The 12,942-nt window shown below is 42.0% G+C and overlaps 1 protein-coding gene across 5 annotated transcripts in view; it reads left to right on the forward strand.

Annotated features, from left to right (window-relative positions):
- Positions 1-12,942, forward strand: part of DGKH (diacylglycerol kinase eta) — a 164,271-nt gene that overhangs the window by 6,967 nt on the left and 144,362 nt on the right. For 3 of the 5 annotated variants that reach the window (XR_003990099.2, XM_030476664.1, XM_030476663.1), the window contains exon 1: positions 388-619. Coding sequence is in view for 4 of the 5 variants with exons in the window: in XM_030476664.1 (XP_030332524.1) it covers positions 449-619 (171 nt within the window). In the remaining variant the exon portion in view is untranslated. Of the gene's footprint in view, positions 1-386; positions 620-12,942 lie in introns of those variants that run through there. The other 2 variants (XM_030476669.1, XM_030476665.2) reach the window with 2 other exon arrangements.

The raw sequence follows: 12,942 nt of genomic DNA on the forward strand, positions 1-12,942 counted from the left end.
CTCGGCCTCGCCCCGCCGCTCACCTGCGGCGCGCCCGCCTTCACCCCGCGCCGAGCCGAGCCGAGCCGAGCCGAGCCAGCCCGGCCACGGCCCCCGCCAGCGCTCGGCGCCCCCCGGAGCCGGCGGCCACCCGTCGGCATGGCCGCAGGGGGCCAAGCCCGCCCACCCCGGCCCCGCCCGGCGGCGCCCCAGCCCCTGCGAGCGGGGAGCGGCGGCCGCTGTGGCCGGTGCGGGGCGGGCGCGCGGCCCTTCGCCGTCAGAGGGGGCGGTGGAAGATGGCGGCCGGGCGGTCCGCTCGTCTCCGCCAGCGCCCGGCTCCGTCCTCTCCGCGCCGCCTCTTTCCCCACCCTCCCGCACCGCCTCCTCCTCCTCCCCGGGGAGGGGAGCGGCAGCGGCTGCCCTGGCTGAGCCGGGCTCGTGTGCTCTCTCTCGGCAGGAGTCCGGGAAGATGGCCGGGGCCGAATCGGGGATGAGCGGCGCCGGGATCCCGCAGCAGCCCCAGCCCCAAGCCCCGGCGGCGGCGGGGCCGGCGGACGAGTCGTCGGACAGCGAAGGGGAGCACGAGGGCCCCCAGAAACTCATCCGGAAAGTGTCCACCTCGGGCCAGATCCGCAGCAAGGTAAGGGCGGCAGGACCCGGGGAGCCCCGCTGCCTCCAGGGCAAGTTTCTCCATCCCCATCCTACGGCGGGGCCAGCCCGGAGCCGGGCCGGGCGCTGCATCCCGCCCGCATCCCCGGGAGCGGCGGCGGGCGGGGGGGGCAGGGGGGTGAGGCAGCCGTGCCTCTTCCTTCCTTCCCTCTCTTCCCTCTCCCCTCCTCCCCGTCCAGCTGTTGCGTCCACATCTGTCCCCGGCTGGCAGGAAGAGCCCCCCGGGGCGGCGAGGCTCCGCGGGGCCGGAGGGGAAGCCGCCTGCCCCGGCAGCCGCCCTGCCCTGCCCGGCGTCCTGGGTGTGGGGGAAGCGGCGGGCTGCCTCCCTCCGGCTCCTCTTCCTCGGCGGCGGGCACCGCTGCCGCGGGGATCCCGCCCTGCCTCCCCACGGCATTACAGCGAGCCCTCCTCACCAACTTTCCTTCCCCACATCCCCGTCTTCTCCCTTCCCCGCCCCGGTCCCAGGGGGCCGCCGCCTTGCGCTCAGGCAGCGAGCCCGTGGTGGCACATCGGACTCCCATTTGGGAGCGGGAGTGCCGCCAAGGAGGGAAACGCGGTTTCCAGTTTGAAAGGGACCTCGCGGGACGGGAGTGAAACTTGTATTCCAGCTCGCTCGTGGGGCTGGATGTGTAAAGCAGCTGTCAAAATTTCAGGTTATTGCAGTTTTGGCTGCCGGAGTCATCCTGGGGGAATTAACTTTTTGATGATGTATTTACATCACGTTTTTTCCTGGAAAATGAACTTAAGCAAGCATGCGTTTAAAAGTATAAAAATAACGAGACCTGGCTTAGTTTCTGTGGAGGAGGATCCCGTGACTTTCTGCAGAGCATGGTCCACATCCAGAGATGGGGTCTGCACAGAGCCCCGTTGGACGGTGCTTATGGGTGCAGCAGCATCAAGACGAAGGGTTTTGCTGCTAAGTGTCTGGTGTGAGGGGCTAAGTGACTCCATGCAGGCCCAGGCAGATCACACTTACACTTTGATTTCTAGACAATAGGTCATGTGGTTTTGTTTCCTTTACAGAGCACCCGTTAAAGTTAGTAAGGATCTGTTTGTGGAGTCTGGTCAGATTGGTGCAGTTCTTCCCTTGAGCTTTTGCTTCACACACTACATCCAAAAGGCAGCCACTTTGAAACGGAAAGCGTCAGTTGTTAAACAGGAGCATTGTCCCATTATGTGAGGTAGCAAGCAATTTTTTCCTCAAACCTAAACATGACATGTCATCCCATTTTATTGCTAAATATTAATTTTGCATTTGCGGATGTTAGGCCTGGCTGAAGGGTTACCATAGTGAATAATACACGATTATTGCATCGTGTTGAAAACTTTGTCGTACACAAACTTTCAGCTTTAATACCACTTCTGTGTGGCGGTCTTCAGAATGTTTTAAAAGTGACAGAACACGATGCTTTATTAGCTGTGGTGGTGGTAAGTGTATTTGAGGGTTTGCTCTCACAAAGGTTGATACTTGTGTAAGGAAGACATGCTGATTATGAATGTTACTGAAACAGGTTTGTGAGCATGAGATCCCAGCCAGTTCCTACCAACCAACAGGTTGATGGGATATTCTGTATTGGAGGGCTGTGAATGAATGCAAAGCCTGAAGTTCTAAGACAGCTCTGCAAGTGATGCTTTTGCTTATCTTCGTTTGTGTCTCAGTTCTATTTCTGTGAATCAGGTATATGTAGGAAAAACTGTGTGCTGAGATAATTTGAGTCAAAATGCTGCTTTGCTGGTTGCAATTTACACTAATATGCAACTCCAAATATAAACAACTTTCTTTCAATTTAATTAAAAGTGGTATATCTTTGTTAAAGATGAGACCCATGTTAAATAATTCAGGAACACTTTATTTTATAACTCACGATGCATTATTTAAAAGTAGCTATATTTAGACAGACAACTCCCATTTAGTTTAAGGGTGTTGTATGTTTGCTGTTGTAGTAGTTGGTGATCAGTGGTTACATGAAACCACTAGAGCAAGGAACATCAGGGAGCTGCTCTTTTACACAGCTAGTCCCTTTCATTCAAATTAGATTTGTTAAGCTTCACTTACTCGGTGAATGTGTTTGTAAGCTAAGGTTTTAATTAAATGGATTGAGTTTGTCTTACAGCTAAGAATAGACTTTTGAAAGAACCCAAAATATGTATATTACATTTAGCATTGATGCTTGCGAGCCGTTTAACACTGTGCTGTTTTTCTCCGGAGGTTGCTTATATACTTACTTGAAGCATTTCAGCAACGTGGTATTGATTCCTTAGCTCAGAACTATACCCAAAAGTCTCTGCTGGTAATTGTTTTTATTTTACTTAAGGAAGATGTTATTTTTAGATGTTTTGGTACAGTTGATCATTTGTGAAAGCTACCATATGGTGGTACTTTGTAGATAGAATCATTCAGGAGTGGATTTTTTTTTTTAACGTGTGTATAATAAAATTTAGCAAGTGTATGTATAAGAGCAAACCCCTTTTGCTAACACAAACATAAGTCTAAAGATTTCTAACACCTGTAGTGCTCAAAGGGAGTTTTTAAGCTTTGCCCTCTTCTTCCTGAATAAAACCAATTAATATTTGGGCGAGGGCAGGGGGTGAAAAACAGAATGGGAAAATGAAAGAATACTATATTGGCAGATGTAATTACACTGAAGTTCATTGCTTGTTTGACATGCTAATCATATGCTCACAGTTCTGCTTAGAAGTCAGTTTTACCATAGCTTGCCCACGCTGAATAGCAACTTCCTCTGCAAACTGCTCGCTTGACTTAAGTGGAACTACTTTTACAGTAAATCACTATGAGAAATGGATGAATGATAGGGCCAGACATTTAGGTAAGTTCTATTACGGGTGTATTTTTAGTTCATGCATATGTATTCCTCGCATTTTTAGAATACTTTAAAGGCATGTCTGTGTCAAAATATGGCCATTACTAATTTCCCCGAATAGAAAACTTGAAGATCAACATGTTTTGGTATCTGTAAACCTGAGGAGGAGAGAACAAATTTTAGTGCAGCGGACTAAATTATTGTTTGGGCCATCACGTTGTTTTACCTAGCTACCTGTTTGCTCAACTACTATTGTAGGTGTCTTTAGGGGAGTCAGAACCAAAATCAATTAGCGCTTTTGTGAGATTAAAGCCAGCATCTTTAAACCTAATGTGGGAAGCTATTGCATCTGTGGAGCTCGTATGTATTCTCGGGAGGAAATGCAAGGGAATAAACAGGTGGTAGGTACCCTGTGAAGTTCGAGCAGTTTTGAGACAAAATCCCTCAATGGAGAGCATTGAAACAATTCTTGACTTGGTGGTGTCTATGTGCCTTTTCCCACCACTGTGGGAGACCTGAATATTTCATACATAAAAAGCGTCTTGGTAAAAATCATTTTCGTAATGTATATTTTGTTTTTAGGAGGACTTTGGAAAACTGTACTTGGACAGTTTTGATGCAGTATATATGATGATGTACAATGTTATATGGTGGATTGAAGATGTTCTCCCTGAGAAAGTTCTCCCTGTGTCTGCATTAAACTTGGCTTCTTTTAAAGACAGTGGTCAAGGCGAGCAGGGTTGGTGCCTTCTTAAGTGAAACAGATGGCTTCAGTTCTTGGGGCTACAGCTCAAAAACTCTGCCTGTCATCAACTGGCTTCTAGTTTCTTTAAAGTTAATCACTTTAGTGCAAAGTACATTCCTTAAAAAAATGCTCTTGCTTCAGTTCTTTATAGCTGGAACCTGTTGAGAAGGGAAGGTTCAAATTAGAGCTGACACTTTCTCTCTTTAAATTCTGCTCATCTTGGAGATGAGCACAAGATTAATATATGAAATAGTCCCTGGATACTTGGAAGTAGAGTCATCAGATGAGCACAGTTATAGTTCCTACTCTTTCTTGAGTACTCTCTGCTAAAAAGTGCATATGAAGAATAGAACTTTCATCGCTGACCTGGCTTCCTACTTTAATGGGTCCATGTGCAGTTAATGGGAAAGCTCTGCTGGATACGTGTTTTGCTCTCAAATCTGCAATTTGGTATCTGGCCTGTGTTTATTTTTGGATGAAGCAGACATTCTGGAGCAGAAAGTGTAAATCAGGAAATGCAAGAAAATATGGTGTATTGAGCAAGATAAATACACTTACAATGTATCTGGGAGAATGCTTTCTTCCTCTCCTTCACTGCAGTGTTTTTTGTTAATAATGAAATTGCTGTAACATGGAAGATGTTCAGAAATGCGAGTGTGTTATAATTAGTGGAGACGATACAGTGTTATTTAGTTAAATGGCAAGAGTTGTTACTGGAATTATCTTATCTGAGGCCTTAATATATTTTTTTAGTAATCCTAAATCATTATGGAGTAATAAAAGTAAATTAATTAAATTCCCCACTGTGTTTTTATTGGCCTTAGTGGATAACACTAGCCATTTAGGAACTGAGCATTCAGAAAAGTTTCTAACCTCTTCCATATGGTGACATTTGACAGTGCCAAGTCCCAGTAGTCACTTCCTGTTTGTTTCTGGTATACGTTTGTGTCCGATTACTATAGCTTGTTAATTCACCTATATGTAAAGTGCTGTGGTTGATGCCAGTAGTAGACTTAAAGAACATCATTCTCTGCAATGTAATCTGCTTTTTCTAGCCTGGATAGTTCCTGATTTACTCAGCTAAGTAGTGGTTGATTCCTTTCTGCTTCAGGAAACATGATTTTTATGCAACAGAAGTTCTCAGGAAAATGCTGCAGTAGCAGTTAACCCTAATGGGGATCCTTTATGTGCATGAGGATTGTCTGAACCTGCACAGCTTCAAAATGTATTGTAATCTGTGATTTATTCTGCAACTGCAGCAAGATGTGTAGTGTCACCAAGCTGTATTATGATGTTTACACAGCATGGGGCAGAACTAAAATGCCCAAGTGGGTAGCAATTGTCCTCAAGATCTTGGCACCTGGCAGTGCCCACAGAAGAGGTTGAAGGGTGCTGCTGGATATCTGTCTTCAGTATTCATATTTTCTGTCATTTTTGGTCTGCAATTAGATTAGTTGTACTGTATGTACATCCTTAGTAAGATGTTTCACCAACTTTTCCTTTTCACCCAACTGTTATAAAATCTGGCAAATTTGATTCCTTCCCCACATCTTGGGGACTTTGACCTATTTTTTAAGTGAACTATTCAGTTCATCAGTCTATGTTCCTGATACATGCAGACACACATGCACAGAGCAGTGTATTTAAGGTTTCGTATACATATATATATTATTAAGATACTCATATCGAGAGTATGCCTCAACAAAGCAAACCGGTTTTTAGCATGAAGTGGTGTGCAGTATTTGTTGTTTCTCATACTTGCTGTATCTCTACATAAGCTTTCAAAAAAGGGTCCATTAATGGAAATTTTCAGCCAAAGACATGGTAGTTAGGGAAGTTAAAAATGACTGGACTGAACGCGCTACATAGAAGCAAGCCAGGTTAGAATGGAAAGAGTTACACTATTTAAGGCACATTGGTCATTACCACTCCACATTGTGACACATGTTTGTATAAAACCGAAATGAAATCTGCTAAGGCATTTTAGTGATGCACGTATTGGCAAAGCTTAAATTGCTAGCTAAGTACCAGAAAGGAGGAGCTTGTAATGTTTTTCAGTAGATATATACAAACAGGTCTTCAAAGATAATGTTGGTTTTGGTATTTTTTTTTCCTCCTTCTAGAATCTTTGAAGGATTAATGCTATTTTGTATTGAAGATAACATGAATTTCTTTTTTTTTTAATTATTAATTTTTTTTTTTAAACTGCCAGCCAGCTGGTGAGCTGTGAATGTGAAAAAGAGATGATAATCACACTCTCATCTTTAATATAAGAGATTTTGATTGTTTTGTGTTTTGTTCCAAGAAGCTGGGGAATGCTTTTTCTGCCAAAAAAGATCAGGTGAAACACATTGATCTTATTGTGTAGTTTAGGGAGAATTTCTGTTTTTTAAGAAGCATGGGAAGAGACGAATTCAAGAATAAATGACAACTGGGAATCCCTTTCTGAGATGCCTTATCTTGTGAACTTCATGTGTGCAGCCCTGAAGACACCTAATGGCATGCCAGAGCTCGAGAAAGGCCTATTCTATAGCTAGATCTTTATCCATGTAAGGCTATATAGATAATCTGCGGACATTTTGAACTGTTTCCAGCAGTTACATCAGAATCCAGGATACAAGACTGCTGTATGACTGCTGTATGACTGCTGTATGACTAGATGGACTAGCCAAGTTAGTTTGGATATCTGTAGCAGAATATGTAGAATTACAGTGATTTTGTAATTGAAATAGTGATCAAAAGCATAGTCTGTCTGGCTATCACGAAGTGTTTATCTGAAGGGAAGTGTTCATAGAATCATAGAATGGTTTGCATTGGAAGGGAATTTAAAGATAATTTAGTTCCAACCCCCCTGCCATGAACAGTAACACCTTCCACTAGACCAGGTTGCTCAAAGCCCCATCCATTGTGGGCTTGAACACTTTCATGGATGGGGACATCTTCTTGACTAGCTGAAGACAATAAAAGGCAGCTTAGACCAGTGTTCCTGCTCTGGAATGCACCATAAGGCTACTAGAAAAAAACAAACCAAACCAAAACTAACCAACCAAACCCAAACAGACAAACAGAAAATCACCAAACAAACAAAAACCCCAAGCAAACAAAAAACCCCAAACAACAAAACAACAAAGAAAAACAAACGCCAAACAATGTTACTGTAATTTTCTTTGAACTCTGACCAACCATGCTGCTGGTGAGGGATCTGTAGAACAATATATATAGTCTGGAGACCTCAAAATCTAAGTACAGCCAGAAGGTAATGTGTGTTTTTATGTGAATTCGTTGAACCTCAGAATATGGAGTTTTGTGTGTAAATGAATGCTCATGTAGTCATTCTGATGTTTTGGATATTTTCCTCTGATATGGATACAGTTCAGAGTCTTGTGAAGGTAGGTCAGTAGCTCACTTGCAGAGGAGCTACAAGACCAATATTTTGTTTGGTTGGCCATTAAGTTTTTGAAATTCTTTATAGTTTTTTGTAACATAGATGGATGTGATGTTATAAAGTTTTTGACAGTATGGCTAGCTTTGCTCGTTTATTTCAATTTGATATGTTGATACCTGGGCTGTGTCTTTTATGAAGAGAGATAACTCTTCCTTTCACCTTTGTATATGCCACCTTCTTATGTGACCATTTCATCCTTTTCCTTCCTGCCTCCAAAAAGTAAATTGCGTTCTCCAAAATCTTCTTTTAAAAACCTAAGAACAGGCTACTAAATAACAGTGTGGTAACCACAGCTCTACTATACCAAGTTCAAGGCACAACTCTCAATTTCCTAGCAATGGTGAAAAAACCAAAAGCCTAGCTTGGGGGCATCCATAACTTACATCCTCCACATCATAAGGAAAAGAAAACTTGTTCTTTCTTAATGTAAACATTGTATTTATCACAGCAAACAAGTTTAATGCTGACCCAAATAAATATTATTTCATTGATATGCTAAAAATAAGACCACTGCCATAAATGCTATGTAAAATGGAATAAGAGATATATTGTAGTAAAACATTTAAGCACATACCAAAACAGTTCAGTGGTTCTGTACACTTTTATATGATTAATTACTTCTTAAAATTAAGCCGGTGTTTAAGTGCTCTTTGGATGTGGGCCATAAAAATTTTGTACATGAAGTCAGAATGTAGCTGACTTATAAAACTTTTACTGTGTAGGAATTATCCTGATATATTGCACAATTATTAAGAAAGGGCAGATAATTTTTTTCCAGCTAAGTTTTTCATTTGACTAATGTTCCTGTTTAGAAGTATTTCACCACTTAGATACTGAAAGCACAATAACAAAAACCTGAGCTGTACTCCAGGGAGAGTTAACGTTATTATAATGAATTCGACAAGGTTTTACACTTGATGAGAATTTATTTGTTTATTAGATGGGCGGTGTGAGATTTATGATCTGAACCATTAATTTCCTTGCCTTTAAACGTTTGGGGTTTGCAAATGGTGTGAGATTGTGCTACTTTATTGTCACTTAGCAACCTTAATAGGGTTTTGAAGCTGAGTAGTAGCTTGTGGGTGGTGAGTCTCCCTATGTATTTGCCGAGTGGGAAGCAACACGAGCCCCTCTGAGGGCAGCCGCTGGGAGGATGCATGTCCAGCCGATGGCAGGGTCTTTCTAGATGTGCTTGCTGAGGAGAGCTGGCCGTGCTCTTGGTGTCATTTTGCACTTCTGGCATAGTTTCATGCTGGGAAGATCTGCCGAGGTTTTTCATGCCTGCAGAGATTTAAGTGGATCTAAAGGGCTATCATGCTGCTCTGGTCAGTTATGTCCTGTTGTGCGGTTGCTTAAATTTAGCAACTGAGTTTGACTGGCTTCAGTTTGACAGCTGATTGTCCTTATTGCTGCAGTGATGCTCCGGAGAGAGAGGGAGGTTGGTGTCTTCCCAGCTCTTGGTGATAAGCATGGTTTGCTTTGGTTCAGCTAAGGATGTCGGAAAGGATCAGCGTGGCTAACCAGCAGTCCCAGCTGCTTGTCGGGCAGGGACTTCTTCCCTCCCTATGCACACTGTGTTGATCCCGAGGACAGGCACATAATTCTGTGTTTGTTTTAATGCTCCCATAGAGACATCTTGCTTTTTGTGCTTTCCCTCCTGTCCTGCTTGCTGCTGTCATGGTTTCTTCAAGAATTTGAACAGAGAAAGGGTGACATCCCTTTTCTTGTCATCCTGTGCCTCTGCGAGGTTTCTCCCAATAATCCCTGTAGAGGAACTGCCCGAGACCAAAAAGTCTGTTGGGGATGGAGTCTTAGAGTGCAGACATATGAGGTTGCTCCTCTGGATAGTTTCACTCTGCACCGCCTCCTTCTTCAGTGGTTCTGATCAATCTTGGGAGCAGATGGTTCACAGGGGAGCTATTGACTTGAAAACTAATGTACCCTTTTTGCTGATTTTTCAGCTGTTACTGAAATTTTTTTCCTGATATCTCGTAGAGCTTCATATGAGCTACTTTATAGACAATGATTGGCCTCAGTCTCAGAGGTTTGGTAAAGTGAAAAAAGAGAGAGCAGAAAGGGTAAAAGGGGGCTTGTGAGTCAAGGATCCCATCACTGAAAGAATATGGTGGTGTTCGTAGTGTAAACAGAAATTCTTCCTGTTGTATATTAACTTTAAATATTTATAATGTGTGGATTTTGCCTGGGAAGAATGCTGAGAGGATGCAGGTCTGCAACAGGGAGCTGGTGGGAGTAAGTTACTTGGGTGTGAGATGAAGAGCCCATGTTTTTGATTAAACTCAAGCTTTTGAGGAAATAAAAAATACTTTTATCATTTACTCATCTTCTCATTATCAGACAAAATAAACAAGAATAACCTTCAGAGCCATCTATCTGGTGTTGTTAAACTTGGTTTTCTGTCCCATGAGTGAATGAACTTGTTTAAGCAGACTTTGCATATAACCTAGAAATCTGCATTATAATGATTTGTAGGGGGAAACCAGAATTTTAGAAAACTCCTTCATGGGCTCAGTTGACTATATCTTGGATTTGTTCTTTGTTTTGGTTTTTTTTTTTTTTTTGATATGAATGAATGCTGGATTAATATACATGTTTGCTGCTTTAGGAAGCAAAGAAAGGACTTTTACCTTTGCTGAGTCCATTGGTTAATTTCTTGTAGAGAGAACATGTTGATCATCGTGCCTCCAAACTACGTGCAGGCAAAATAAAATTTATACCTGAGACACTTTCCTACTTAGGCTGGTTGTCTCCAACCTTCCCCAATCTACTGGCAAATAAGCTTTCAAAAATTCAAAGGCAGTTACACCAGTTGGGGTCTGTGTTTGTATCCTGTCTGCCAGATGACAAGCTTTTTCCCTTGCCTTACTTGGTAATTTTATAAAATGAATTAAAAAAAATCCTCTGGGCTTCAGAGGGTTGTCATATTTCTATCTATGCCCCTGATGCTGCATCGCAAAACTCCGTTCTGCTGCTTCTTCAGCATTTCAAAGGAAAAGAAGTACAGAACTTCTGACAAGCTCTTGTCAAAAGCAAGCTATTAAATGTGCTGGCAATGTCAAGCTGTATGCTTAAAATCCCATCAGTGCTTTTGTGTATTATCTCATGTTACCTGGTGTTGCCAGGTAAATATAACTGCAGTGAATAGCTTTTTCTTCTTTTTTTTTTCTTTTTTTTTAAGAAGAATACATAATCTTTATTCCAGTGTCTTTAAGCTTTTCATTTTCCTCTAGTTCTAATTATATGTACACTTCAGAGGATCTTACTTCTTGTTTAAAGAGACCAGTGGTTCTGTGCATGTGTGTGTGTGTGCATGTGAGCCAATACTGATTTTTTTTTTTTTTTTTGCTTTGCTTACACTGTTTAGGGTGGGGGAGAAAAAAAAATTAAAAAATCAGTTTTTCACTTGGTCACCATGTGCACCATTGAGGACGCGATAAAAGGAGTTAACATCACAGGTTCTACTCCTTTCCCATCCTTCATCAGCCAGGGATCTGCTGCCAACAGTTTTACAAATGGCTCCTGTTTCAAATTACCCTTTGAGTCTGTGATAAACCTGTGTCCCTGAGAGGTTGTCTCACAGTGAGAAGTTGGCAATGACTGGGAAATCTTACATTTTTCTATTTGAGCTTAAAATAAAATAATAAATAAGTCACAGCCAGGGCAAGACGCAAATGAGCTTCTGCTGAATTTTACATTAAGGATGATTATACCTTTTCTTTGAAATATACACCCAGGTTATTTATAGCTAATCCACAGTTTAAATTGCTGTGTGTAGGTGTGAGAGGTTATAGAGAGGGACTTTTTCTAGGAAAAAAAAAAATAAAATTATGGGAGTTGTTGCAGAATCATAATAGTAATTTGGGTTGGAAGACACACTGGGAAGCAACATTGGGTTGCCCAGAGCTGGGTTTCCCTGAATGTCTTAGAGATTGCTAGAATATGGCTCCTGATTTATTTCAAATGAAGTATTCTCTTTCTTCCTTTTACACAAGTGTTGAGGATAACCTATGTCTGCTGAGGAAGATTTGTCAGTATTTGTAGGCCTGGTTAGATACCTTCGGAAGAAAAAAAAAAAAAAGAAAATTCTATTCAATGGTACAACTTTAAGAAAGATCTTAATAAAAGGAAAGTGTCTTTCTCCTCCCCTCTCCCCCTCAACCTTATAACATAAGGCAGGAGTGAAATGATGTGGTTGCTGTCTATTTATAGATTCAGTAATGTGCCAGTGTACACTTATTATACCTAATTAGGAGTACTCTAAATAACGTTTTGTTTGCATTACAGACAAACCTATGTGATTGCAGATCAATGGCATGGAATCATGTCATGCCTTATCAAGGTCTGAAGTCTTTCTCTTCTCTAAATAAAACTCCCTGGACTGATTGCTATTTTCAGATAGTCTCCCTACTATAGATGTGATTTAATTGCCATAAGAGCATTTGTGTGCTGCTTTAGTTAAAATTTGAAAGCTAGAATTTTAAGAGGCACTGAGGGGAAGTAGGAACTAAACTAAACTAAAATTTCCTATGAAAGGAAATTGCAAGAACTTAAATTATTTCCACATTTTCTTTTGTTTCCGGTGTCATTCCACATCGCATTTGATGACCTAGAGTTTGACCGAGATGCAGTTGATCAAGTTGCAGTGCAGGATGCCTGGAAAGTGCTGCACCATCTTCACCGTTCTTCCCACATCACTGGGTATAGCCAGTGGAGGTGAATCTTCACTTCTTGCAGGTGGTGCCAGATGACTCGAAGGTCATGAGTACTGTACAAAAAAATACCCGTCTACATGAAGCATAGAAATGCTTGGCACAGGGACTTGATAAAATGTAGACTTCTTGGTCCTGGATATATTTTTAATGCTTTCCCTCTGGTATATTGTTTGTCATGGAAGTGACTATAAAACTTCTCAAACTGCACAGTTTGGTTGAAAGACTGTATGTCCATTTGAGCCCTTGCTTGGTCTGTGATTTTACTTGACCTTGGACCACTTAAACTTTGCTGATTGTTGCTAATACCACTGATCAGTTTTACCATTACCCATAGCATTTGGCTTTGTAGAAATACTGATTCCAGCTCTTCTCCCCATGGTGTTAAGCAATACTAAGCCTCTGATTCTTGATGTGTGCAGAATTTTGTTGTGCATGGAAGAGAACTTCTGTGGCTTTTTTTCCTTTCATTGGAGAGATATGTAATGTAACTTGAGCAAAAAGAAATTTATACTAAGCTACATGACAAATATTATATGCAGTATCCACAGGAAG

The sequence above is a fragment of the Strigops habroptila genome, chromosome 2 (assembly GCF_004027225.2).
Source record: "Strigops habroptila isolate Jane chromosome 2, bStrHab1.2.pri, whole genome shotgun sequence".
Taxonomy (NCBI): Eukaryota; Metazoa; Chordata; class Aves; order Psittaciformes; family Psittacidae; genus Strigops; species Strigops habroptila.